The sequence below is a fragment of the Mus pahari genome, chromosome 21 (assembly GCF_900095145.1).
Source record: "Mus pahari chromosome 21, PAHARI_EIJ_v1.1, whole genome shotgun sequence".
Lineage (NCBI taxonomy): Eukaryota > Metazoa > Chordata > Mammalia > Rodentia > Muridae > Mus > Mus pahari.
Window position 1 is genome coordinate 7,881,098 of NC_034610.1, and position 24,053 is coordinate 7,905,150.

A 24,053-nucleotide genomic window follows, 5' to 3' on the forward strand; every position below is an offset into this window, starting at 1 on the left:
GCAGGAGCAGGAGGAGCAGGAGCAGGAGCAGGGGCAGGGGCAGGAGGAGCAGCAGGCGCAGGAACAGGAGCAGGAGCAGCAGCAGCAGTGGCAGCGGCAGCGGCAGGGGCAGGGGCAGGGGCAGGAGCAGGAACAGGAGCAGGAGGAGCAGGAGCAGGGGCAGGAGGAGGAGCAGGGCAAGGAGCAGGAGCAGGAGCAGGGGCAGGGGCAGGGGCAGGGGCAGGAGGAGGAGCAGGCGCAGGAACAGGAGCAGGAGCAGCAGCAGCAGTGGCAGTGGCAGCGGCAGGGGCAGGGGCAGGGGCAGGAGGAGCAGGAGCAGGAGCAGGGGCAGGAGGAGCAGGAGCAGGAGCAGGAGGAGGAGCAGGAGCAAGGGCAGGAGCAGGAGGAGCAGGAGCAGGAGCAGGGGCAGGAGCAGGAATCATGGAGCAGGAGCAGGAGCAGGAGCCACACTTCAAGTCTCCATCAGTTCAGCAGTTGTCCAAAACAAACTCCCCCCACATATGTTATTGCCTGTATTTGTTCCCTGTGAAGCCGACACCCCCTGCAGGGACATTCATCAGACATCTGCCTGAACACACTTGACAGACTGTGCTAAGGATTTGTCTGCCAGCCCTCTTGGCAGCCGCATCTTTTCTGGTACCCTCTGACAGGGAGGAGACTCAGCCTGGCCTCAGACCTGTTCCCCTGATTGCTATTCTGGCTAAGGGGAAGGCCATGAGTTCGATGTCTACGGTGGGTTTTTAACTTTCCACTCCTCTTTTCATTAGACCAGACCACGCTGTCCTCACAGGTGGGGAGTGAGGAAGGCCAGCAGGGTCACTGGAGACCAGCCACACCTAGCCCATGGCCAGCTGACTTCTGTCTTCTATTACCCAGAAACCTACAGCCCACCTCAGCAGAATGGCCATCCATAGGTGCCTGAGAACTGGGCACTGCAGGGAACCATTCAGATGAGGTGGTCAGCCCTGCATCAGTGCCAATGTGAATTACCAAGAGGTGCCACACCATCTAACTTACACGGATATAAACTTCTTTTTTCCGTTTAACCATGTGTTGAAATAAGGGATCTATTTCACAGGGAGCACCATGGGTATAATTTTCTGAATAAGAAGGTTAAACTCTAAGCCAATTCATTTATTGATCTGTATCTTCAGTTAATGCTTTTATAATTAATCATGAGACAACTTGAATGGCAAGACCAAAATGATGTACAACATCTCTCTTAATTAAGTCCTCAGACCACCAGGGTCAAAGCGCCTTACCCCAAGGATGTCCTCTACCAGCAATGTCTTCCTAGACTTGGCCACATAAGCAGAGATGGTGGTACCCTGGGTGATGGGCCCTGCAGGGATGAGCCGGGGTTGGCCTTCCTTCATCCCGGGTGGTGTGAACACACACAGGCTCTAGGTAGAAGAAAAGACAACCTTTTTAGATGGCCTCCTCTGTCTTGCCCAGTATCAGCAAGACTCTAGGGCATTCATTACCTAACTAAGTCCCATGAAGTCTGGGAGCCAATCACAAGACAAGACATGGGGTGAATGCAAGGGTCTTCACGGGGGGAAGCCTGGAGCCTAACATGAAAAGTCTCATATTCCTGCTTCACACAGGAGGCAAGTTTGGGATCAGAACTCACAGTCATATAGGTACACACACACACACACACACACACACACACACACACACACACACACACACACACACACACACACACACACACACACACACACACACTCAAGTTAGCCTCCTCCTCTGAGTGAGACACGCCACGGAGAAAGGATGGCATCTGGACTCATGCTACTGGACTCTAGACTCTGCCCATACCAACCAACCAATGCTGAGCCTGGGGCCAGTGATGTCATCGCCTTTCCGGGGTTCTCAGAACACTGCTCGAAGACCCTGACAATGACGATGCTTGAGCTGGAACTGCACATTTTTGGGGTACCATGAGTTAAGAGCGCTCTGTCCTCACTGCAAAGCCATCGCTAGTCATAAAGTGACTCTGGGCTAAGCAAGTTTTTGGTTTTGCTTTGTTTGGTTTTGTTTTATCCATTCTCAAAAGTATTAGGAGCAATCATTTTGACAAAATCTACCCATACTTCAGATTTCTTTCACTTAATAAGATATTTAAATTACTCTCTAATTAGCAAAGTTTTGATTATCCACAAATCTGGACATATTCAACAGAGCCCATCTTATTTTCACATTAAAGATAAAGCAGCCATATCAGCTGACCCATGAAACCATCTACTTCGATGTTAGCCCTGTGCCCACTGAGGTAGCTGAACTTCATTGACTTAATCTGCCTCTGTGAGCTTTCCAACCATCCACCATCAGAGGATTCTTATTTGAAATCACTTTCTACTCACAGGACAAGGAATCCTATAGGCTGGAACTTCTGAGTTAAGACAAGTGGAAGGGAGTGGGAAGGGAAGGAGGGAGGGAGGGAGGGAGGGAGGGAAGCTTCATTCAGGACTTGAATACAGTGATTGTAGAAGAAATATTCAAAGAGTTCTGTTAAAAGGGTAAAGCCCGGTATCTTACATATAAGAGCACACTTAGAGACAAAAACGGGTTAGATGATGAATGCTGGCTGATCTTGGTTTTTTTTTTTTTAAGAGGCTAGAAACGGGTACCGCCTTAAAAACTATTAGCATGTGTTAACTGCACGTAGTCCTGCATCTTCTCAGTTCTGGCACAGTCAGTCCTTTAACCAGCTCTGAGTCCCTGCTCCCTGTAGACGCAGCTTTTCTGACCAAGGATGAAAGCTCTGAACTGTGAGCCCAATCGTCCTTTGCGGAAGGCTGCTTTCTGGGTACCTCACAGCCGCCTCCAGATCAGTTCCAACTTGATTTAATCTGTGTCTTAGGTGTCCTACCACTCAGGGCTGGTGGGAAGCCAGCAATAGTAGCAGAGGGCTTCCTTGTGTGGGGACCTCTGGTTCTTCCCAGGCCAAGAATTCATAGGGAGGTAGCTTACTCCTGAGGTGCTACTGTGTTTAAACTTAGTATAATTTTACTATCCACTGAGACATATCAGTGAATTGGCGTTGAAGGAGGAAGGCTACCATCAGCTCTAGAAGCTATCGACAAGTCAGGAGTAAGGAATGATGGGAGAAGAGGAGGAAGAGGTGGTAAAAGACTGCAATGTATTCAGCATGTTAAAAGAAAAACAGAGTATATAGTAACTTTTCACACTGTGAGGGGTCAGTCATGAGACTGGTTTCAGGCACCTGTCCTTCCCCCGCATCAAAGACAGGACACCAAGGGAGAGACTTGGGTTTAACTAAGTGATTAAGATAAAGACTGTGCTGTGAGCGATAACAGAAAGAACATTCTAGGCTAGCAAAGCTCCCAAATGAAGCTTTGCATTTTCTACTTTGTTTTAGGTTGTAGTTGCTCACTCTGAAGGTACACAATGGACGGATTTTGAGACTTAGCAACATACTTAGTTGTCAAAGTCCTGAACTCACAGATAGATCTTGCACATTCCTGTGCTACCAGGCAATCACCTGCAGAGGGTGATGTAGAGACTAAGAAAGATGCAAAAGACTCCAGCAGGCAGGGACCACGGAAAGCCATTCCATAGAGGATGCTTGCCAAGAAAGCTACAGAAATGTTCAAGCATTTGCTACAATTTGGAAACTCCCTGGGGATAATTATGAACGAGTAATTCTTTATGACGGAGATTATACTGGATTTACTAACAAGTTTGTGATTTCACGTGCTCATGAGACATTAATGTTCCTGATAAAAACCACTATTAAAATCTTGGGAAAGCTGTAATATGTATGAGAAAGTCAAGGGCCCAAGGCCATCTCTGTGCTGACTTCTTTCCTTTATGTGAGTGGCCCCCTGCCTTGTTCTTTTCTTAATTTTTCTTGAATTTATTTATAATGCATGTGACTGTTGAGGAATATACCACGGTTGTAAGTGGAGGGCACTGGACAACTGGTGGAAAAGAGAGCTCCCCTTCCATCTTTATATGGGATCTGGACATGGAACTCAGGTGACAGGCTTGGCAACAAAAGTCCTTACCTGCTGAGCCACCTTGCTGGCTCCTTTCAACCCAACACGTGTCACCTGTTCAAAAACTCCCTTTTTTTTTTCTAATTACATGTTAATCATAGATGGAATGACCTATTTGGGGACAGTACAATTTTCACGACTTTTTACAGTTGAATGAAAGTATAGGAACCTGCTACTGCAAACAGAAGAAGTCAACGAAGGACTTCCACGATCAGGACTGAGCCTGATGCTCGGCCACCACTGGGGAATCGCCATTAAATTGTATACCCCATAGAAATGGACCAGGGGAAAGGCCGGTAAACGTTCATTTAATCATGACAGAGGAAAGGAAATCTCTTAGATCTTGGTGTTTAGAAATAGTAATTCCTTTTGTGAAACATTCTAAGCACTTTTCCTTGATGAGTATGCTTTACTGTATTAATAGACAATAGGTGGGACTAAGTACTAAAGAAATTAGCAGAGGAAATGGAAGTTTTGTTTTCCAAGATTAATTTAATTTTTGAGCTAAGGATGTGACTGGGTTACTTGCACTATTAAGATAGTAAAATGCTATCTTCAGTTTTTCAGTGATGGCTAGCACCAGACAGTATTTTATATACTTACATATATTGATTTCTAATTTCCTATAACACTGAGAATGGGCTTCTCTAAGATTAATTTCCTACTCTAACTTTATATAAATCTAAACAACATTTATTAGCACAAGAATGCTTCAGAAGTTAGAAATCTAAACACAAGGAAAGGCCCAACACCCTATAGACCTTCCCCCTCCTTCCCCTCCAGGGCAATTTGACTGACTGCCACCTGAGCAGGGATATGCCAGGGAACAACAGGGATGAGCAGAAGAGATAGCTCTTCAGTTAAAGAGATAGCCCCAACTGGGCAATATTTGTGTGATACAAGCATATATAGACATAGATACAGATAATTTAAACTAGACCAGATTGGTAACAATAAGCTGAATTCAAGGAACGGATAAAACCATGAATATATATATATATATATATATACATATACACATATATACATATATATATATGTATATATATACATATATACATATATATACATATATACATATATATGTATATATATATTATATATAATATATAATATATTATATATAAAATATTATATAGTAAATAGTATATATAGTATATACTATATGGCATATATATATGTGTGTGTGTATTTGGAGAAAAATAGTAGAAATGTAAGATAATAGATTAATATAATATAGTAATTATAAATTAACACAATTTATAAAAATATAATATCATTTAAATGAGAAAGGGAAACCTGGCCTGCTGATATCAACCACTCTGTTTCAGTGGCTAACACACACCACAGACATTTTCTCGGACACACACTTCAAAGACCATGTCATTCATGACCCTTCCTTTTAAAGTTGTTTTTTGTTGTTGTTTTTGCTCTCAGGTGACTCAATTTTAAAGCAGTTTTTAACTGGGTGTGTGTTGGGGTGTGGGATCACCGAGGGATTAAAATACCCAGGTTTTGTGTTATTCTTTTGTGCCACTAGATGGCAGTGCTAGGAAGCAAATTCATATGGAGGCAACGGGACAGAAGAAGCCAAGTTTCGGAAATTTGTAACAGGGAAGGCAAAGAGAGGCGCTTTTCAATTCTGCTTAGAATTTGTTCTACAGTTCAGCGAAAAACATCACAACAATAGTACACTGCCAGTGCTAAATATAAAAAAAAAAATGCAACACTTTCAGGTTGCAGCTTTATGTACAAACATCAACACTGAGTCTGCCAGCTTTTCCACTTCCCCGTTTGTACCCAGGTAACAACGTTCTTTGTACTATATCCTTCACTGGCTTAGAGTACAATTTAATCGATAATAATAACCAGGAGAAGGAAGTGGTGGTGGAGGAGGACGTGGAGGAGGGGACAGACGGGGAGGAGGAGGAGGAGGAGGAGGAGGAGGAGATGATGATGAAGAAGAAGAAATAATCAAGTAACTAGAGGTGAAGAAGGAAGAAGAAGAAGAAGAAGAAGAAGAAGAAGAAGAAGAAGAAGAAGAAGAAGAAGAAGAAGAAGAAGAAGAAGAAGAAGAAGAAGAAGAAGAAATAATAATCAAGTAACTAGAGGCAAAAACTATCTCCTTGCCAGAGACCTGCCCTTGGGTGGGAGGATCTGGGCTGCTCTTTGTACAGAAGGCTGTGTGATGTCACTCACCTCATTAAGCTGCTTCTGTTGTCAACTGAAAGTGCCACTGTCTTTCTGTTGGGGGTGCGGGGAGAGGGGCAGACAGCTCCCTCTTACAAAGTCCACTGTGTAGAATACCAGCTTCACTGTCGCTGTAGACTACTTACTCCTTCCAAATAAAAGTCCTTTCCCTAGCACACGGCTTTTTCCTGGAGTGACACGGGCTGCCCAGCTATGGCCCCTGCCCTCTGCCCACTTCCCTGAGAATAGGCTGCTTCTGTTTGGCCTCTTGCTTTACCAGATCCAGCAGGGGGTTTCAAGGTTGTTTCCCATGGTAACCGCTGACTCTGCTGCCCCAGTGGCTTCGTGTGGTTACGCAATACACCTCGCTCTCTCTGTAGAGGCCTCATCCCCACTGACAACTTGCATAGTACTAGAGAATGCTATGCATTCTGCCAGGAGAGGAAAATAATCAGGTCTTACCTAAGCGTAAATCCTGGGAACTTCACTGACAATAGCCCTGACAACACATGCTCACTGGTGCGATGGCGGCATAAATGGGAGTTAGCCGGCCACTTTCTGATTGGATCTGACACACATTCCACAAGAAGAACTCATGCCTGCTATTGTTACTCTGCCAAAAACAAAACAAAACAAAACAACTCCTAAAAGTGGCCCTAGAGGAAACCTAATGCTACCATTCTGCTAAATAGGACATAGTGTTTATCTTTACACCTCAAGACTGGTATATCTATCAACCCTCATCAAACAAGTTTCTTTTTATAGTGGGAAACAATTAAAACAGAGGCCCACAACTTGCTGATATGCTGAGAATACAAGACTGTGGAACTCTCTGCTCTAAATGAGACAGCCATATCCTGTTCCTTACCCCGAGCCTTAGGGACCACTGGGGAAGCTGGGGGGTGGGGAGGCAGAAAGACTGTCAAAGCTGCAGGGAAAGGACATCGACAGCCCAACATTGTATGCTGGTCATGCTAGTGCTTTGCACACACAAAGAAATCATAACTATGACTGTGTGCAGCAAGAGACTACCAGCAAAAATCCAAGTGTGCCTGGGAGACGGCAGGGAAGGAGAGGGAGCACTTGGAGGTCAGGGCCCCTGGGTGAAGGAGACAATCCCTACCTGGAAGGCACCAGGAAATCGGGGGAAATTTTCCAGAAACTTTTATTCCAGGAAAATATCAGGCGAGCAAATGATCACAAAGATCGCAGATTCCAGGATGGGGCAAAGTGAACACAAGATTCAAGGTTAAAGCAAGAGTCACGGAAAACCGAATTTCAGATGAGAGAAGGCTGTGCTCTGGCCACACATCCTGGAGCTCCCAGAGAGGCCAAGCAACACCCAAGCCTCTATGGTGCGGGAGGGAGAGGAGGTGCGAAAAGCCAGCCCAAGAGAGTCGTGTGGGGGGGGGGGAGTCCGCCCAACCAGAGATGGAGAGGGCCCGATGCCAGCACTTAGTAGGGCTGACAGGAAAGAGATTCAGAATAATATGTAGAAAGCTACGCACATTAGGAAGCTTTTCCAAGTCATCTCTGAGAAGGCTAATCATAGGGTCAGTAACAACCATGTGGCCGAACAGAGAATTTGGGAATCGAACTCCAGTTAAGTCAGCCTTCCCGTGGCTTGCATGTTGGCCATGGTGCCTCAGAGATCCCTGGTACACAGCTCCCCTGTCCTCTTTGCATCAATGGCAGCTCAAAGCCCACTCCATCACGTTGTTTGGGAAAACGGGCTAGCAGCATGTTGAGGACCCAAGTTTTAGCAGAGAGGAGACCCCACTGAGTCCCCTATGAGTCAGCTGTGCGCCTGATCTCTACGGACGTCATCCTAGACACTACACACAGCTGCATGGGCAGCCTTGTGATGAAAGCCGTCCCAGGGGAGTGACAAGGTGAGGTCCCCATGAGCACACCCTGATCACACACACAAGCCGTGCACAGAAGCAAGCGGATGGCGTTCTAATCGTTTTCTACCAGGAATCCTTATGTGAGCAGGGTGTGGAAAGACAGGGGCTTCATGGCTCAGGAGGGATCTGAAAACTCGGATCTTCTAGAAGCTTCCATAAGATGGTGTTTATCAGAAGCTGGGAGTGTGTGTGTGTGTGTGTGTGTGTGTGTGTGTGTGTGTGTAGTGGAGGTTGGTCTGGTCAGTGGGCTGGAATACAGGAGACAAGGAGTGGGGTGCCACAGCACAGCGTGACATATCGTGGAAAACTACAGGAATGGATCATGCTCACTATAGACATCTATAGACATGTGGAGAATGTTTCTGGGCGGGGACACAGCCCCCTGACTCGGTTCCCATGGCATGCCTCACTGACATGCTCACTCTGTTTGTGTGTCAGTTAAAATCAATTTTAAATGAAAGATGATCCCCACAACTTGAAGAAACAAAGCAGGAAAAAAAATTACAGCTTTTTATTTGCATGGATTATCCGTCTTAAACGCCACAACCTGTGGTACAGTTTCAAGTATTGGAAATGGACAGAGGTCTGTATAATGTTCTCTGATAGAAAGACATTCTTGTCCGGCTGCTCCTTTGAAGGGCACCTAGAGAGGTTCTGGGGATAGCAAAGGTCCTTACTTTACACATGCTTTAATATCAGGGAGAAAGACCTTGGTCAGCGGTTCTACCACACTGCTGTGGGCAGCCATTGACTTGCTATGAGGCAAGTCAACCAACCAAGATCTGTATGCAGCTGGCGTTCTTGGCATTGTTGTGCTATTTCAGGGAGGGCGCCTAACAGATCTCAGAGCCTTCTCTGGTTCACATGCTCTGTGACACTGACACTACATGGTTAGGTACTCAAGAACATGGTTAATCATATCGCTAATCCACACCACAATTCACAATGGCGTTGCCTAGCTCATAGAAGCGCTGTGTATGACATGAGCTCATGAATGGACTTTGTTATAGTAAAAGTATTATTGTGGAGGTCTAGCAAACCAGGCACCAGTACTGAAGATGCTGAAGTGCATCTGTGTGCGAGTGTGCTGCATGTGACCATGGGCCGTATCACACGTACTCAACCAGAGATCCAGGAACAGCCATAGAGGCGGAGACCCTGATCCAGGCTTAACAGCCCCACTCCAGAGCTCTTACCTTGCTGGCCCTCAGAAAAAAATATCACACAATGCTACCCTTTTGTTCTTATTCACTCTGAGGCAGATGAAGTGCAGGAAGGACACGGGGCTTCCTCCCTGGGCATCAAAGGGCTGAACTAACTTTTATAAGAAACACACGTTCTAGAAATGCCACACACAGGACGCTATGAACCAAAGCAAAGATACACAATCGATTGCACCGTGGGTCTGTGTGCCGCTGGGCCATTCCTGGCGGGCAGTAGCCAAAGGTACAGCCTGAGTACAAGCAGGCCTTGCGGTACTCGTTATGGCCCAGCCACTGTTTGCAGCACAGTCGATTCTTAGAGCGCTTGTGAGAATTTCTTTTCTAGAGCACCGAAGTCTACATATAGATACTTACATTATTGCACTCTCCGAGGAAGTACAGTGCAAATCCGTCGGCTTTTGTGGCTGCCAAAGCAATAAAAAGAAGGAAGAAACTAATCTCAGTGGAAGAATATAACATCACAGATTCTACAGCAAGACTCGGGCACCAGCCTTTGCGTGGATTGGTTAACATAACCGGTGCCCATAAACAGAACAGTATAATGTGTGGCTTTGCTTAACTGCATAATCAGAAGGTTCCCAGTCTGCAAATATTTTCACGGCATCCTCCAATACACACGGGAGGCTACACACCTCATACGGAGGCATCTGTTGGGCTTTCGAGCCTCATAGTGGGAGAGGGGCACCTCATTAAATTTTTGAGTGTAAGGAAAAAAAAAAAACCCACAGGAATACTGAACAATTAAATAAGCACCCACCAAAACACAGTGTGTAAATATACAAGTAACACCAAAGTGAACATTACTTACGTGTTCCTTCAAGATCATCCCAAGGGAATTATCAAACACTGTAAGTCCTGGGGGGGGGGGAAGGGGGTGTCGCCCAAATCTAAATTCCCTGTATCTCACTTGGGTCTCTGTGTGTTTGGGTACCTGGTTCGTCCACAGCCTCTTTATCAACAAAACAGTAAGGTGGCAAGCTCACAGTGATGGTGGCATGCGGTAGCACGCAGAGCGCCTGGCACAGGGGAAGTCTTAAAAGACACTGATGTGCAGCCGCTTGCTGGGGGTGTTTGTACTCTCCGAGTCATGGCCAACAAGTCAGAGCTCCACGTCTGAGGGATGTGCCCCGCTCCCTCCAGGCTGTGGACGACACAAGCTATTTTGGCAAGCTGCATAAAAATGCTATCTACGCCGAATAAGTTCAAAACTAACAGCTTCTTTTAAGAGAAGCCAGGACCCTAAGTTGGGTGAATAGGGAGATTGGGGAGGAGCTGGAAGAGGGGAATAAGCTTGTTCAAAATACACTGTACTCAATTCCTCAAGGAATGAATTAAAACGTTAATCTAAAAAAAAAAAAAAAAAAAAAAAAAGCCTAACATCTTAACCTCTTCCTTTCTGAAGATGCTATTTAATTCACTATAGAGAAAAGCAGGCGCCAGCCCCTGGCTGGGCACCACTTACAGCAGGCGTGCAGTCACTTATTTGATCTCAAGTAATTTTGGGAAATTGGGGGTGGGGTTATTTATTTGGATAGCTTCCTACTCCAATGCTTACACTTCAGACTGAGCCCAGCAAAGGAGGGTGATGAAGAGTCCGGTTCCCCCGGGGGTGACAACGTGATCTGACCAGAGAGTGAGCGCAGGCGCGGCCTTACCTATCCTGATGATGCTGCTGAGCTCATAGAGGAGCAGGTGGTTGTCCCCGCCCGTGTCCAGGCGCTGCTCTATGTAGCTGTTCAGCTCGTACACGACTCCCTGCATATTCGTATCCTGGTACTTTAAACACAGAGACAACACAAGTCAGGCATGGTTAATGTACAAATAAAACCCCTTCATGCACAGACAATGCTGTTTCTACGACTTCTGTCTCGGGCTGTGGGCTGCCGCTGGAGCGTGTTGAAGCAGCATTGGAATCCACTTGTAAAATAGGGAGACTGGGAAACTGAGCTGTCTGGGATGCCCCCTCAGCTAGGGTTATCCTTAAACTGCATCTGCGTCAACTTATTTATATAGAAACAGCAAATGTTACAGATTACAACCTTCACACATCATGGCAGCTCGCCTGGTAAAAGAGTTCAAAGGTCACCTGAGGAAAGAGTTCAAAGGTCGCCTGGGGAAAAGGTGACCCTCAGAGAAGATACTGGGTGACCTCTGACCCCTGAGCTCAGGTCTCTGCAGAACCCGTGAGCAGTGTGTTCTGAAGCTGTAGCCCCTGGAAGCATACACACAGGAGTCTCTTCTCTGTCAAACCAGCCAGAGGGTGCCCAAGGTGCTCATGGAACCCCGCCCCAGTCAGGCACACTGTCCCCTCTCTAAAGAACAGATGTCAAAGCCACTCACTGATCTCCCTGCCTCATGCTCGCCTTACAAACCCCATTTTCCAAGCAGCAAACACTGTATGCTAAAAATAAAACAAAATTCGCTTACTCCTCGGCTGAAAATCTTTCCCAGGCTTCCCACTGCACTGAGAAAACAGACCAGCCCCCTCCAGAGAACACTACTACTGTTCACTGGGATCACTGTCTGTTATGTCCCCATCCCTGTGCACTTGGGGTCTTGGCTTCGATGCCTCTTTGTTTCTGGGCCACCCAGCCATCTCTCATTCTAAAGATCTGCTCCTTTTGGTACAACTGTCATGTATAAAACCTGTCTGTGGAGGGAGCCGGGAGGCTCCATCAGTCACTCATCCCACACTAGGGAACAGCCCCTCTGACGCTCACCCGCTAATGGAAGGATATCAGTGTCTGCTCCAAGTACAGAGGAGAGGAGCTCCAGTGAGCTCCTACACGGGGCCACTGGGGCCACATGGTGCCTAGGGAACACCAGCACTTTCCTGATTATAGGTCAGCGACGGGGACTAGTGAGCCACAGTCAACGACTATAGAGGCAGGGTTGCCACCCCAAGCCATGGCTTATAGCTGTCCCTGAGGATCTGGTCATGGGAAGAGCCCATGCTTGAAGTGCTTGGAGCCCAGAACATGCATGAATACCGCTGCCATGTGACATCATTCTCTGATGTCACTCACAACTTAAACCTCAGGATGGCAGGGGGACAAGTGCCTGCATTCACTGTCCAGAAATGAGGAGAGTGGAATCCTTACAACAGACAAAATGATCAGGCGCCCCTGCCCTATCAATGGGGCAGCCCTGTGGCATTGCTCTCAGATCTCTAACTGTAAAGTTCTGGGAGAGCGGGCAGAAACGTGATGCAATCATCCTAGCAGACTTGTCCATGAAACCTTGGGGGAAGCCAGCTCACAGGCTTCAGACTTAAAATGGCCAGGCCCAGGGGGGCAAGGACCGCGACATACAATGAACAAATATATAAAGCAGACTTTTTCCCTCCTTCGCCACAAGCCTGCAGCTTCCTACCTCAATAACTGTTTGTGACGAAGTTACCAAAACCGGAGAATCTGGGCATGGCCGCTACCCTGACCACCGGCCTGTCTGTGGTGATTTACTGCTGGAGTTGGTCTCAGGAACAGACTGCCATTACTCCCCAGCTCTTTCCTAGCTTGAGACTCTTCCAGACTCCCATCTCACAAAGGCACCGGTGTGGTGACAGAATAGACCCGCAGGCAGTTCAAATCCCGGAGCCGGCAGAACAGCACTGTTAACAGCGGGTTACAGCCTGAGAAGGCTCCTCTGTGAATTGTTCTGAAGAGTTCCATAGAATATTAGACGGCCGCAACTGCTCTTCTCTACTGCCCACCGAACCTCTACTGATTCTGAAGTCTCTCCAAGTTCTGGGAACATGCTTATCTGAGATGCACACTGACCAGGAGGTCAGCTGAGCAGAGAGAGAAAGAGAGAGAGAGAGAGAGAGAGAGAGAGAGAAAATGACCATGCCAAAAGTTGCAATAGATGTGCGGGGTTTATTTGGTGTGTATGTGTGTGTGGCAGGGGGCGGGGGTGAATTCTGGGAACTTAACCCTGACCTTGCATTTGCCAGAATCTCTGGATTTTGGGTATTTCTCTTCCACGAGCACACACATTCAGCAAGATTCAGCAAGTAGACACGTGAGTTGCTGACATCTGTCATTCAGTCCTTTCTCATAGTCTGGCAATAACCCTTTAATAACAGTCTGTTCCCACTGAGGTCAGTGCACAGCAGCTTCACACACACACACACACAGAGAGAGAGAGAGAGAGAGACAGACAGACAGACAGACAGACAGACAGACAGACAGACAGACAGAAAGAAAGACAGAGAGAGATCCTGAGACATGGATGGACTGCTTATCATGGAATGTCACCTCCGGGCTCTACGCCTCTCATCTGTGTGCACTCTGTCTTTAAAACTTTCAACACTTCATAAAGTTCACGTGAGTGCCAAGTGGCAGCTGTCCTTTAAGATAGCTTGTGATCAAGGGTCAAGGAAGTCAGTACCAGTACCGCACAGCTTCCCAAACCCTGGGATCCAGTGCCAGTTCACGCTGATCTTGTGGCAGAGCCAGTTCACGCTGGTCTTGCAGCAGAGCCATCTTCTTCGAGGGTAACTCCGCTGAAGACAGCGCCTCGCAACAGGTGCAGAGCCAGAAAACAGAAAGCGGAGCGTGTCCAGTCCTACCCGATGGATGTCATGGCATCTCCGACAAAATCTTACTGTGTTGTGTCCTCGACTGTCACCAAGTGGTCACTCTGGTGCCTGCCTCCTCACTGTGGTGCCCCAGGGTGTCTGGCACTTGTCTGCACTGTGGATCCTGGAGACTGAGCCGGCTGGCATCCTCAGCCTGCAGAGTAAGCACTTTACAAGCTGAGCTGTCTCTCTAGCTCGGCCGAGGCATTTTAAAGTAAGCAAAGCTATAAATAAAGACTTTTTTTTTTTTTTTTTGGTCATACAGACACCACAAGCTGGAGGATCCTGACTACTTTACAGCTGAACATTGGCAGGGAATGACCAATGAAGTTCACAAGCCTCAGAGGCAGAGGCAGAGGCGGAGGTGGAGGCGGAGGCAGAGGGAGGCACACCATAGTGTGGAGTGAGGAGGGGCTGGCTTCCAGCAACCATTCATTTTAAACTCTCAGTGGCAGACAAGGAAACGGCTGGCTGTTCTGTGGTGAGTATTCGCCTAGCATCTGCAAGACCCAGGAATCCACCTTCAGCAACGCCTCAGAAAACGGGCAAGAATAGCTACTGACAGGGTCCCAGGAGGCTTACCCTAGAGGTCTGGGAGAAGGGGAAAAGGTAGCTACAGTCAGTCCTGGAAAGAGACTCTGGGGACTGCTGTGTCCCCTGTGACGGGAGCAAGGCCTGCTCCTGAGAGCACAACTGGGGGTTAGGAGAAAACTAGAGAAGATGCACGACACAGTGGAAGGAGAGCACATGGGCCACCAGCTCAGGGGAGAGGCCAGCCTCCCCTCAGGCCCCGAGCTGGGGGAATCAGGCAGGATTCTACAAACAAATGGGGTATGCTTCTGAAAAGGGGGGGTACCATCAATTCTGTGCAAGCCAAGTGGAAACAACAAAAGGAAGAATAGTGCATTCAAGGGGTTTGGTAAAGAATAGGAACGAATTTAACTTGGAGCAAAAAAAAAAAAAAAAAAAAAAAAAAAGACCAACAGGATGCAAAGGGCTACTCAGATAATAATTCAGGCAAAGGAGAATCATACAATAGCTAAGAGTCGTCGATGACTACAGCAAACAATTCTGGCGCTTCTGGCGCTGCTAGAAACCGGCATATGGGCTTCAGGGTGTCGGTCTCTAGTGATTAGAGTTCTCAGCAGTGTGCTCTGTTGGGGGGAAGTAACAAGAAAGCATGAGCAAGCAGCCATGGCTTTGACAAATAAATCAAACACCTTAATGAGGATCTGCGATGGGAGGCCAGCCGGATTCATCGAGGCACACTGTTTGTAGGTATTTTCTAGATTTCTTTTCTTCACTAGAGAGATGTGTGTTGAATAGCGATGTTCACACTGCCTGGGCTTCAGAGGACCAGAAGCAGCTGTGCATCTGGGCTTCAAACAATACTTCTGTCGTGATGTCTTTAAATATCTACGCCCTGGTGTGGCTTTACGGCTGCTGAGAATGGTGGGGTAAAGCAGGTTAACAGCTCGAAATCTTGTGGAAGAGGAATGCTGAGCTCCTGTCTTTAGAGCTGGCCATTGTGTGGCTTCGTTACTGGGCCTCAGAGTAAATGGCTCCCAGTGGCTACCATTGGACATGCCTGTCTTTTACATAGCACTGTCAGGATGCAGTCAGAAACAACTCTTCTTGGATGAATGGTCTGTATGTTCAATCCACTGATGATGCGGTGGGCTTTGCCTGAAATATGAGCAAGCAGATCCAGCGACACGGAGAGCTGTGCCCAGGTAGCAGGAGGACACACTGACTTGCCCTGGTAATCGTTTTACATTGAATGCACTCGGGATGCCGGTGTGCTCAGAGCTCCTTAGAGGCTTCCACAGCTCCTATGGCTTACCTGAATAGCCAGCCGTTAAAGGCTGAAACATACCACCCACAGCCTGGGAGGGGAGGCGTTCTTCCATACACTCACAAGTTCCAGTGCCTGAAGCAACTTCAAGCCTTCAAGCCACGGTGTTTGATGGGAGAAGCCTGGCTTCCCTGGCAGGCATCCCAAGGGCTCTTCCTCACCAGGATGCAGTGGCTTTCCAGAAGAGAAATACTCACTGGGCCATTGGATGTTCAGAGTTGAGAATGTCCCCATTTTCTTTTACCTGTCTGAGGCCTGGCATCTCTGATGTGTTCTTTGGATGCTGCATTGGTTAATGCCATCAACTTGGCAGGATCCAGAAAGCATCCAGGAAACAAGCTTTCCGGGTGCTGTGTCTGAGAGGGCGTTTCTAGATTAGATTGGTTGAGGTGGGGCAGCCTACCCTACATGTAGATGGTAACACTCCATGAGCTGGGGGGGGGGGGCTGGGCTGCACTGAAAGATGAAAGTGAGCTGAGTACCCACATCCATCTCTGCTCCCCGATCTCGACTGCAGGGCGACAGCTGCTCCACTCGGCTGCATCGGCTTTCCCACCAGGATGGACTGTCACCGTCCTCCAGATTGTGAGCCAAAACGAGTCCCTCCTCTCTCAAGTTGTCTCTCCTGGGTACTTTGTCACAACAAGAGGGAACATTACTGATACATTTTCTGAGGCTTCCGGATCTGTTCATTATCAAAGTGACAGGTTCTCTAGTGGCCTTGCACAGGCTTGTCAGCAAGTATTATCTTGAACCATATACAGCCACCACATAGCTAGTACCTCTCTCTCTGTCTCTCTCTGTCTCTATCACACACACACACACACACACACACACACACACAGAGAGAGAGAGAGAGAGAGAGAGAGAGAGAGAGAGAGAGAGAGAGAGAGAGAGAGAGGCGCACAGGCACATATACACACCTGAAAATCTAGATACAGACACACACATAGGTACCCACACATTCACATAAACACACTCACATACATATATACACACTCACAGAAGCATATATGTATACACACATTAAACACATATAAACAGACTCACATGAATACACAAACACACATAAATACAAAAACAGACTCACAGTATACACAAACACACTCACATAAACACATTCACATGTAGATGCGCGCGCGCGCACACACACACACACACATACACACACACACACACACACACAGTATGCCTGGTGTGTATGTATTTACACTCACAAGCCCTCCAGGCTGTAGGTTTTATAAGTGATCACTGCTTGAGTACTTAGGCTTAAAACGACCGGCTTTCCCACTCTCCACATGGCCTCACTTGATTTTCTGTTGTTTGGGTTTTTTTGTTGTTGCTGTTGTTTCCTTCTGGTTCCCTTGAGATCACCTCTAAGGTGGTCCAGCCTGGCCTCACTTACTATGTGGTAGAGGTTGGCCCCCTGCTTCTGTCTCTCTCATGTGATGGGATACACACACACGTACTTGCTTCTACCTCTGGTCATATCTGCCAGCTGTGGCTGTCAGCTGGAGGAGGCAGTTGCTCCAGGTCCTCCCCTTCCTTCAGAGGCCATCTGCCCATGTGCTTACTGTCACTCTTGAAAGCAGAGCCATGTTCAATGCCTTGCTTTGGGATTGACTGAGCCCTATTGTAAAACCAGCCATATTAACTAACATTTGCATTTTTACGGAATTCAATACTAATAGGGCTTTACCCTGAAAGGGGGCTGGCGCTGTTCCTGGGGGACACTGAGGGTAGCCTCCTTCAGTTTACAGCCACCTAGACCGAAAACCCCATTTTCTACTCGTTCACAGAGAAGCCCTGCATCTTGACTCCCATCTTCCTGCTTCCTCTGCTTTGTTTGGTTATAACCAGGTTTTCTGCCAACCCATTAGAAAATCTCTCCAGAGGGCTTGGGAGACAGCCTAGCAGTTCGGAGCACTGGCTGCTCTTCTAGAGGACCCGAGTTCAACTTCCCACACCGCATGGTGGCTCACAACCATCTCCTTAACTCCAGTTACAGAGGATCAGAAGGTGACCTTTCCTGTGGACTCCCCTTGGACAGCTGATCGGTGATCCTTGAGAGAGGACCTTCTACAGGGAGCACTCGGACTTTCTGGGAGATGAGGTACTTGCAAGAGCGACCTCAGAAAGGAGCAGGGTGTGCTTCCTGCCCCTGCTGCTCCGCCACCCAGCTTCCGGTCTATACTCCCCGCCAATAAAGAGATTAAAAGGAGAGATTCAAAGAAGAAATACTAGCAAGTAAGCAAAGAGATGCGAAGGACTTAAATACCAAGGGGAAAATCCTTTCTGTGAAGTCAAAAGCTATTCCTGGAAGATAAGAAGTTCAGCCTCTTGGGACACTCGCTTCTGTGTAAAATACAAGTTGCTCTCAGCTCAGGGCTGTGACAGAACACCTAACCATGTGTCTTCATCTGGCAACCTAACCACTTAAATACTATGAAGTCAGCAAAACTTGTTTTAAAAAAGAATTATTTATTTTTATGTATATGGGTACACTGTCATTCTCTTCAGACACATCAGAAGAGGGCATCAGATCCCATGACAGATGGTTGTGAGCCGCCGTGTGGTTGCTGGGAATTGAACTCAGGACCTCTGGAAGAGCACTGGTGTTCTTAACCACCGAGCCGTTTCTCCAGCTCCTTGATTATATTCTTGATACTCAAGTAGAAAACAAGAGGGCACACTGTTTTCAGCCCGCTGAAACCTTCATCTCATAAGAGAGGTCGTCGGGCGTACCTGTTGCACTGGGGCTGGTCGGTGGCCTTCCCCGGTCTCCCACCCTGCCAACTACTTCTGTGCCTGGAAACCCCTTGACACCTGCAACCCTGTCTCCCTAACCCCTCTGAAAAGGGACAGTGCGGTGGCCTCACTCAGTAGACCACAGAGCTTGATAGAACAGTGAGGGCGGGCACACAGCACAACATAGCACAGAATGGCACTGTGCTACATTTAAAAGGTTTTGCTAATGTCCTCCCACACAACCACAGTGTGTGAGTAGCATCTCAGCACACCCGGGACAAAAGCTAACTTTTGTGTGAGGAATGACCTGCAGAAAATGGATTTTAGGGAAACATCTGTTTTGCTTCCTCAGGACAATGCAAAAACAAATGAATGATGATTGGTGGGCTAACCATACAGGTAGAAAGGTGAACACCATCTTTAATCGTGGTGGTCCGATGTGAGCAAAAGCAGAAACAACCGGGACAGAGGGCAGCTTGCTGTGGAACTCACAGTTCACAGGGTACACAGTGGCCCCGGGGTGTGCGGGGGAGGGGTCTAGAGAATGACAAGAAGTAGCGGGATCACAAGACAACAAATGGCAAGGGCTGATGGGCCAAGGAACACCAGCAAGAAAGACACAAATGGAAGGTTTCCAGCTCAGTGAGAAGCTTGTACGCCAGGCTGGCTTAGTAAAATCCAAAGCATTTGCTGAGATTCCCAACGGACATCGTGCTTTCCAAGAGCAAGCAACAACCTTTCATAGATACTCAGGAAAAAAAAAATCAACATTATAAATAAAAACTTAGAAATGGACTCCGTTCCTGACACCATCCCGTTTCTGAGAGAGGGAACAGCACATGGCTGTAGTGTTATGTCCCCATGAACCCCGGACATGCCCACAGACTGGCACGGTCCCAAAGCTGAGAGCCGAGATCTCTTCTCCTCTTGATGCTGCCTCTCCCTGTTCTGCTCAGGACGTCTTTGTAAGTCTCAACAGGAAAGACAGGCACATGGCTGGTAACCAGCCTATGGCTAATCCTGTGTCCCTCAAATATCCAGTGTCACCAGGGTTACAGGTGCACATGGCCACCTTTGCCTTTTCTTTTAAGATAGGAACTGGGGATCCAAACACAGGTCCTCCCTCATTGGAGTACCGGAGGTACTCCACTGTCTGAGCTCTATCCCCCAGTCCATCCTCCCACTTCACTATGTTGGCTAAAACCCTTAGCCGTCTTACTCTCATAGCCGTCACAACACTGAATGTCTCAGGCGCTGAGCACCCTCCTGCCTTCAGTGAAGCTACCAGCCTTGGCTACTCTACAACGGAGGTGGCTGGGCTGAGAACCATGGATCTTCAGAGGCAAAGCACAGATGGGAGCCAGCTCAAGGGTGGACTGAGGCGTCCCACAGAACAAGCAGTTTGTGCTGAGAGTGGTCTCCGCAGCTAGGGTTTAGGTGACAACTCCACCCAAGGATGCTGGGCAGTGTGGTCTTTGGGGTTTCCTCTGGAGAATCCATAAATCCCACCTCTATCTGCAGTCCTGGTTCTAACAACCCAGTATGGATACAGACCCCGGGATGTGCAGGCACAGGCGAGCCTCCTCTGGGTACTCAGCCTGGGGCCTCTGTGAGCAGCCTTTCTCTGTGCTGACTGCCCTAGGGACATCCTGAAAAGGGAGCAGAGATCCTGCCATACTTTTCTCCCCTAGACGCTAAGATAATATGGAAATTTAGAGGGAGGAACTCCTGTGTGTCTCCAGTCCCGTCTGGGGTGGTATTGTAGGAAATGCATTCAGTTACTCACCCTGCTGACTTCCTTGGGAGATGGTTCATCTGGGGGTAGAGAAGCAAGGAGAGAAACAGTTAGCATCTTGAAGACACACTGAGCCACAGCACATACGCTCAGTCTCCACACACTTCTGCAAAGCTCCCTCTGAGGAAGTCTGAGAGTCTTGGTTGTCAAGACTGGAAAGGTTAAACATACTACATCAAGAGAATAAATTTGTGGACACTAATTACCACAGCAACCCTTTGTGCAGATTACATTTTTTTTTCTTTTTTAAGATTCTGAAATCGACACACAATCACAGGAAGACACAGTCAACTCTGTAGATACTAATGGGTTACAAAGAGGCAGAAGTAGAAACGCCACACAGACCCTTTGCAACCCCCGCCCCCACCCCCACCTTAGTGCATGTGCTCTGAGGAGAGGTCCCAGCAGGCATGCAAGGGCCTGGGCACGTCCTACAAAGGCAAATACAAGCAGCACACACCCCTATGTCAGCATTTACTGCTGAAGCAACAGTGATGGCTGTCAGCTAGTCTCAGCAAGACTCCAAGGGCCTGGCTACTGGTTCTGGCTATAAATAAGACAATGCCAGTATCATATCTACAGTATAGGACATAATATCTAGAGTGGCTTGTCAGCTGCGATAGCTCTGCCCACCTGTCCAGATCCAGCAGGCATGTTGTTTCAATGTTTGGCATGTGTGTCAATGTTGTATCCTTTCTCTAAATAAACTACATCTTTGCGAGCATCTCTTTTTTGGGTCCTGTATCATCTTCAGCCATCAAAGTCTGTCTGCAAGTATTGTACACCTGCACCACACTGAATTTGATCCATGCTTTCATTGTACAGCACAGGTCAGCCTCCAACTTACACTTCTGCCCCAGCCTGTGTCCGTGCAGCAGGGACAGTCAAAAACAGCCCCTATGCAAGCTCCCAAGTTCAGACAGGACTGAGCCTCCCTTTTCTTTCAGTGATCCCCCCCCCCCCAAACCCCATCCGCATCGACCCATCCCTGGATCTCAGTGTGTCCTGCCATCCGTTTCTGCTATGAGATCAAGTTTAGTCCAGAGCACACTGTGGATCTTGAGAACAAACAATTAGGTTTCAACATTGCTTGTCCTACTCTGCTGGTGTATGCCTACTGTGTGTGGGTGATGGCCAAAGAATGGCTTAGGTGCTGCCTCAAGGCTCGTCTGAGATTGAAGAATGTATCAGGACTCGGGCATTTTTCAACCTTCTTTATTGAAGCAGCATCGTGGAGATTCTTACTCTTCACCTCCTGAGAAGGCAGCTGTTAAACCATCACTAGTTTATTAGTGGATTCTAAAGCTACAGAGGCTCGAGAGAGCGTACTTAAAAAAATGTGTCTTAGCAATTCATTAAGCAGGGCTTATGGCGAACTGACTGGTATGGTGGTATGTGCTTAGGGAAACTGACGCAGGGGGATTGTAAGTTTGAGGCCAGTCTATGCTGTACAGTGAAAGCATGTATCAAATTTAATTAACTAACTAACTAACTAACACAGTAATCTATACAGATTTCCAATGTGGAGTGTGTGGTGGGGCTGGGTATGGTGATAGAACAGAGCCTAATCAAGTGTGGCTCTGCACTCTCTCCCTGACCACTACAGAGAACAGTTTCAGAGTCCCACACCTCTTAAGAAAGATTTTCCTGCTTTTTTTTCCCTGACCTGGCTTGTCACTCCTCCTATCCGAGAAGTAACCAGGGCCAAGCACCTGACTCCTCAGACTAGTGTGTGCATTACATCCACTGCCTGCAGATAGCTACGGAACCAACTATCTTCAGTTCTCTGGGCAATTTAAGGTATTTGCAAGAAAACTGCCTACAGATGATTTCTGGGTTTTCACCTTGGAACTAATTTAGAAAAAAACTATCTCTCCCTCCACCTCCTCTCTTCCTTCTCTTTTTACTCCTCTTCCCCCTCCTCCTCCTTCTCCCCTCCCCTTCTCTTCTTCTTCCTCCTCATCCTCCTCCTTGTCCCCTTCTTCTCCTCCTCTCCCTTCTCTTCCTCCCCCCCCCGCTCCTTCTCTCCCTCTTCCCCCTCTTTTTTGCCCTCTTCATCTGACTTGGCCATTATACCTTATGCTAAAAGAATGGTCAAGTCTATTACACACAGAATGTCGTCATGAGGCTCCCTCTTTCCTATACTTGGAACTTTCATTCATTGAACTCCGCTGTCCCACAGATTTAAGCAAATAGAAGGGAGGCGTCTAAGTCCATTCTGTAGTGGAGGGATTCCAGTGAGCAATGGCAAGCCTTTGTCTGCCGTGCCCAGCTGTGCTGTCTTGAGAAAGGGCTGTACTGGGGAGCCATAAAACATCTGAAGAGAGACACCATCCTAACAGTGAGGATTGTCACTGAAAATACTTACTCTTACAAATAAATAAATAAATAAATAAATAGCAAAGAAGCAACTCGCTACCTCTGACGGATTCTGCAGTGTTGCTGGTGAACCCCCACCCACCCATTCTGTTACTGCCATGGTGAGCAGGAGGAATTCCAGGTTAGAGCCTCGGTTTGGAATGCTGTCCTCCTGGCTTTGAGCAGTGCCCACCCCTGAGCTGCTGCTGGGCGTTTTACACTGTCTAAAGGCCAAGCTCCCTTTGAATGGCTGGGTAAGGGACACTGAAAAACAGGGAGCTGGCTTGGAAAACAGAGTTTAAGTTATTTGCGAGCACCGAATCATCAGTAGGAAGGTTCACAGCAGAGGACACAGGCCTTCAGGCAGGAGAGGGCCTCTTCCTTAAATACATGTCTGCTCATCAGCTAGATACCTAGGAGCCTGTGCCTGGGCACCCAGCCCTGTCATCGGGAACGCGTGCACTCCATTGATACAGACCAACCAGGAAACCAGTAGCATCAGAACAAATAGGCTTGCTAAATACAAATGTGTTTTTTCAGAAAGGAAAACCGCCTCCATCCGAGCTCCATCCTAATGATCTTTAAAAGCCTTAGCAAGAACGGGGCATGGAGGGAAAAGAATTCCCTTAGGGGTTCCTAGCACTTAATGGGTGCCTCTTTCACAGTAAATACTCCCTCTAAATATTTTATAAGTCTTTATAAATGTGTGGATATTTGTGTTTTCTGACTACTCTCAATGTGTCCCTGATGTGAGATGGGATTACAGTAATGGACCCACACTTGTAACAGCAGATTAAAGAAATCTGGACCGTGCACAGGTACTGGAGTGCTCCTGTGGCTTCTGTCACAAGCTCATTCCGATCTTCCTGAAAGGCCTCAGGAATACAGGAGTACAGGGAACAAGCCCACAGTGACGACGCCAAGTGGGGTTCCACAGTGCTAAACTGTTCTGCCCAGTAAAAGAAACAACCAGCAGAGGGTGGAGACATCTGGCAGAGAGGGAAATATGACCCACAGCTTCACATCAGACACATTTGATCACATCAGTCAAGGGGTTAATATTTAGGCTATATGAGGACCTGTAGAAATTGGGCCTGTGGAGCTGGCTCAGTGGAGGGTGTGCTTGTTGTGCAAACATGGGGACCTGAGTTTGAATTCAGTGAGGGCAGGACATGTTTATAACCCCAGCACAGGGGTCCAGAGATAGGTAGGTCCTGGGAGCTCAAATCATTGAGCGCAGGTTCAGTGACAGGCTTTGTCCCAAAACATAAGGGAGAGTGTGACAGAGAGCACCCAGTGCCAACCTCCACCACCATGAGGTGCACACATCTCTGATGCAAACACCAACTTGTACACATACATGCCAATCAGTA

At 47.7% G+C, this 24,053-nt stretch overlaps 1 protein-coding gene across 1 annotated transcript in view; it reads right to left on the bottom strand.

Annotated features, from left to right (window-relative positions):
- Pde10a (phosphodiesterase 10A) overlaps positions 1–24,053 on the bottom strand; it is a 180,665-nt gene that overhangs the window by 41,088 nt on the left and 115,524 nt on the right. Inside the window, exons 3-6 of the mRNA XM_021220932.2 lie at positions 20,314–20,342; positions 11,001–11,121; positions 9,700–9,749; positions 1,263–1,403 (exon numbers count right to left, since the gene is read on the bottom strand). Coding sequence (XP_021076591.1) covers positions 1,263–1,403; positions 9,700–9,749; positions 11,001–11,121; positions 20,314–20,342 — 341 coding nt within the window. The remainder of the gene's footprint in view (positions 1–1,262; positions 1,404–9,699; positions 9,750–11,000; positions 11,122–20,313; positions 20,343–24,053) is intronic.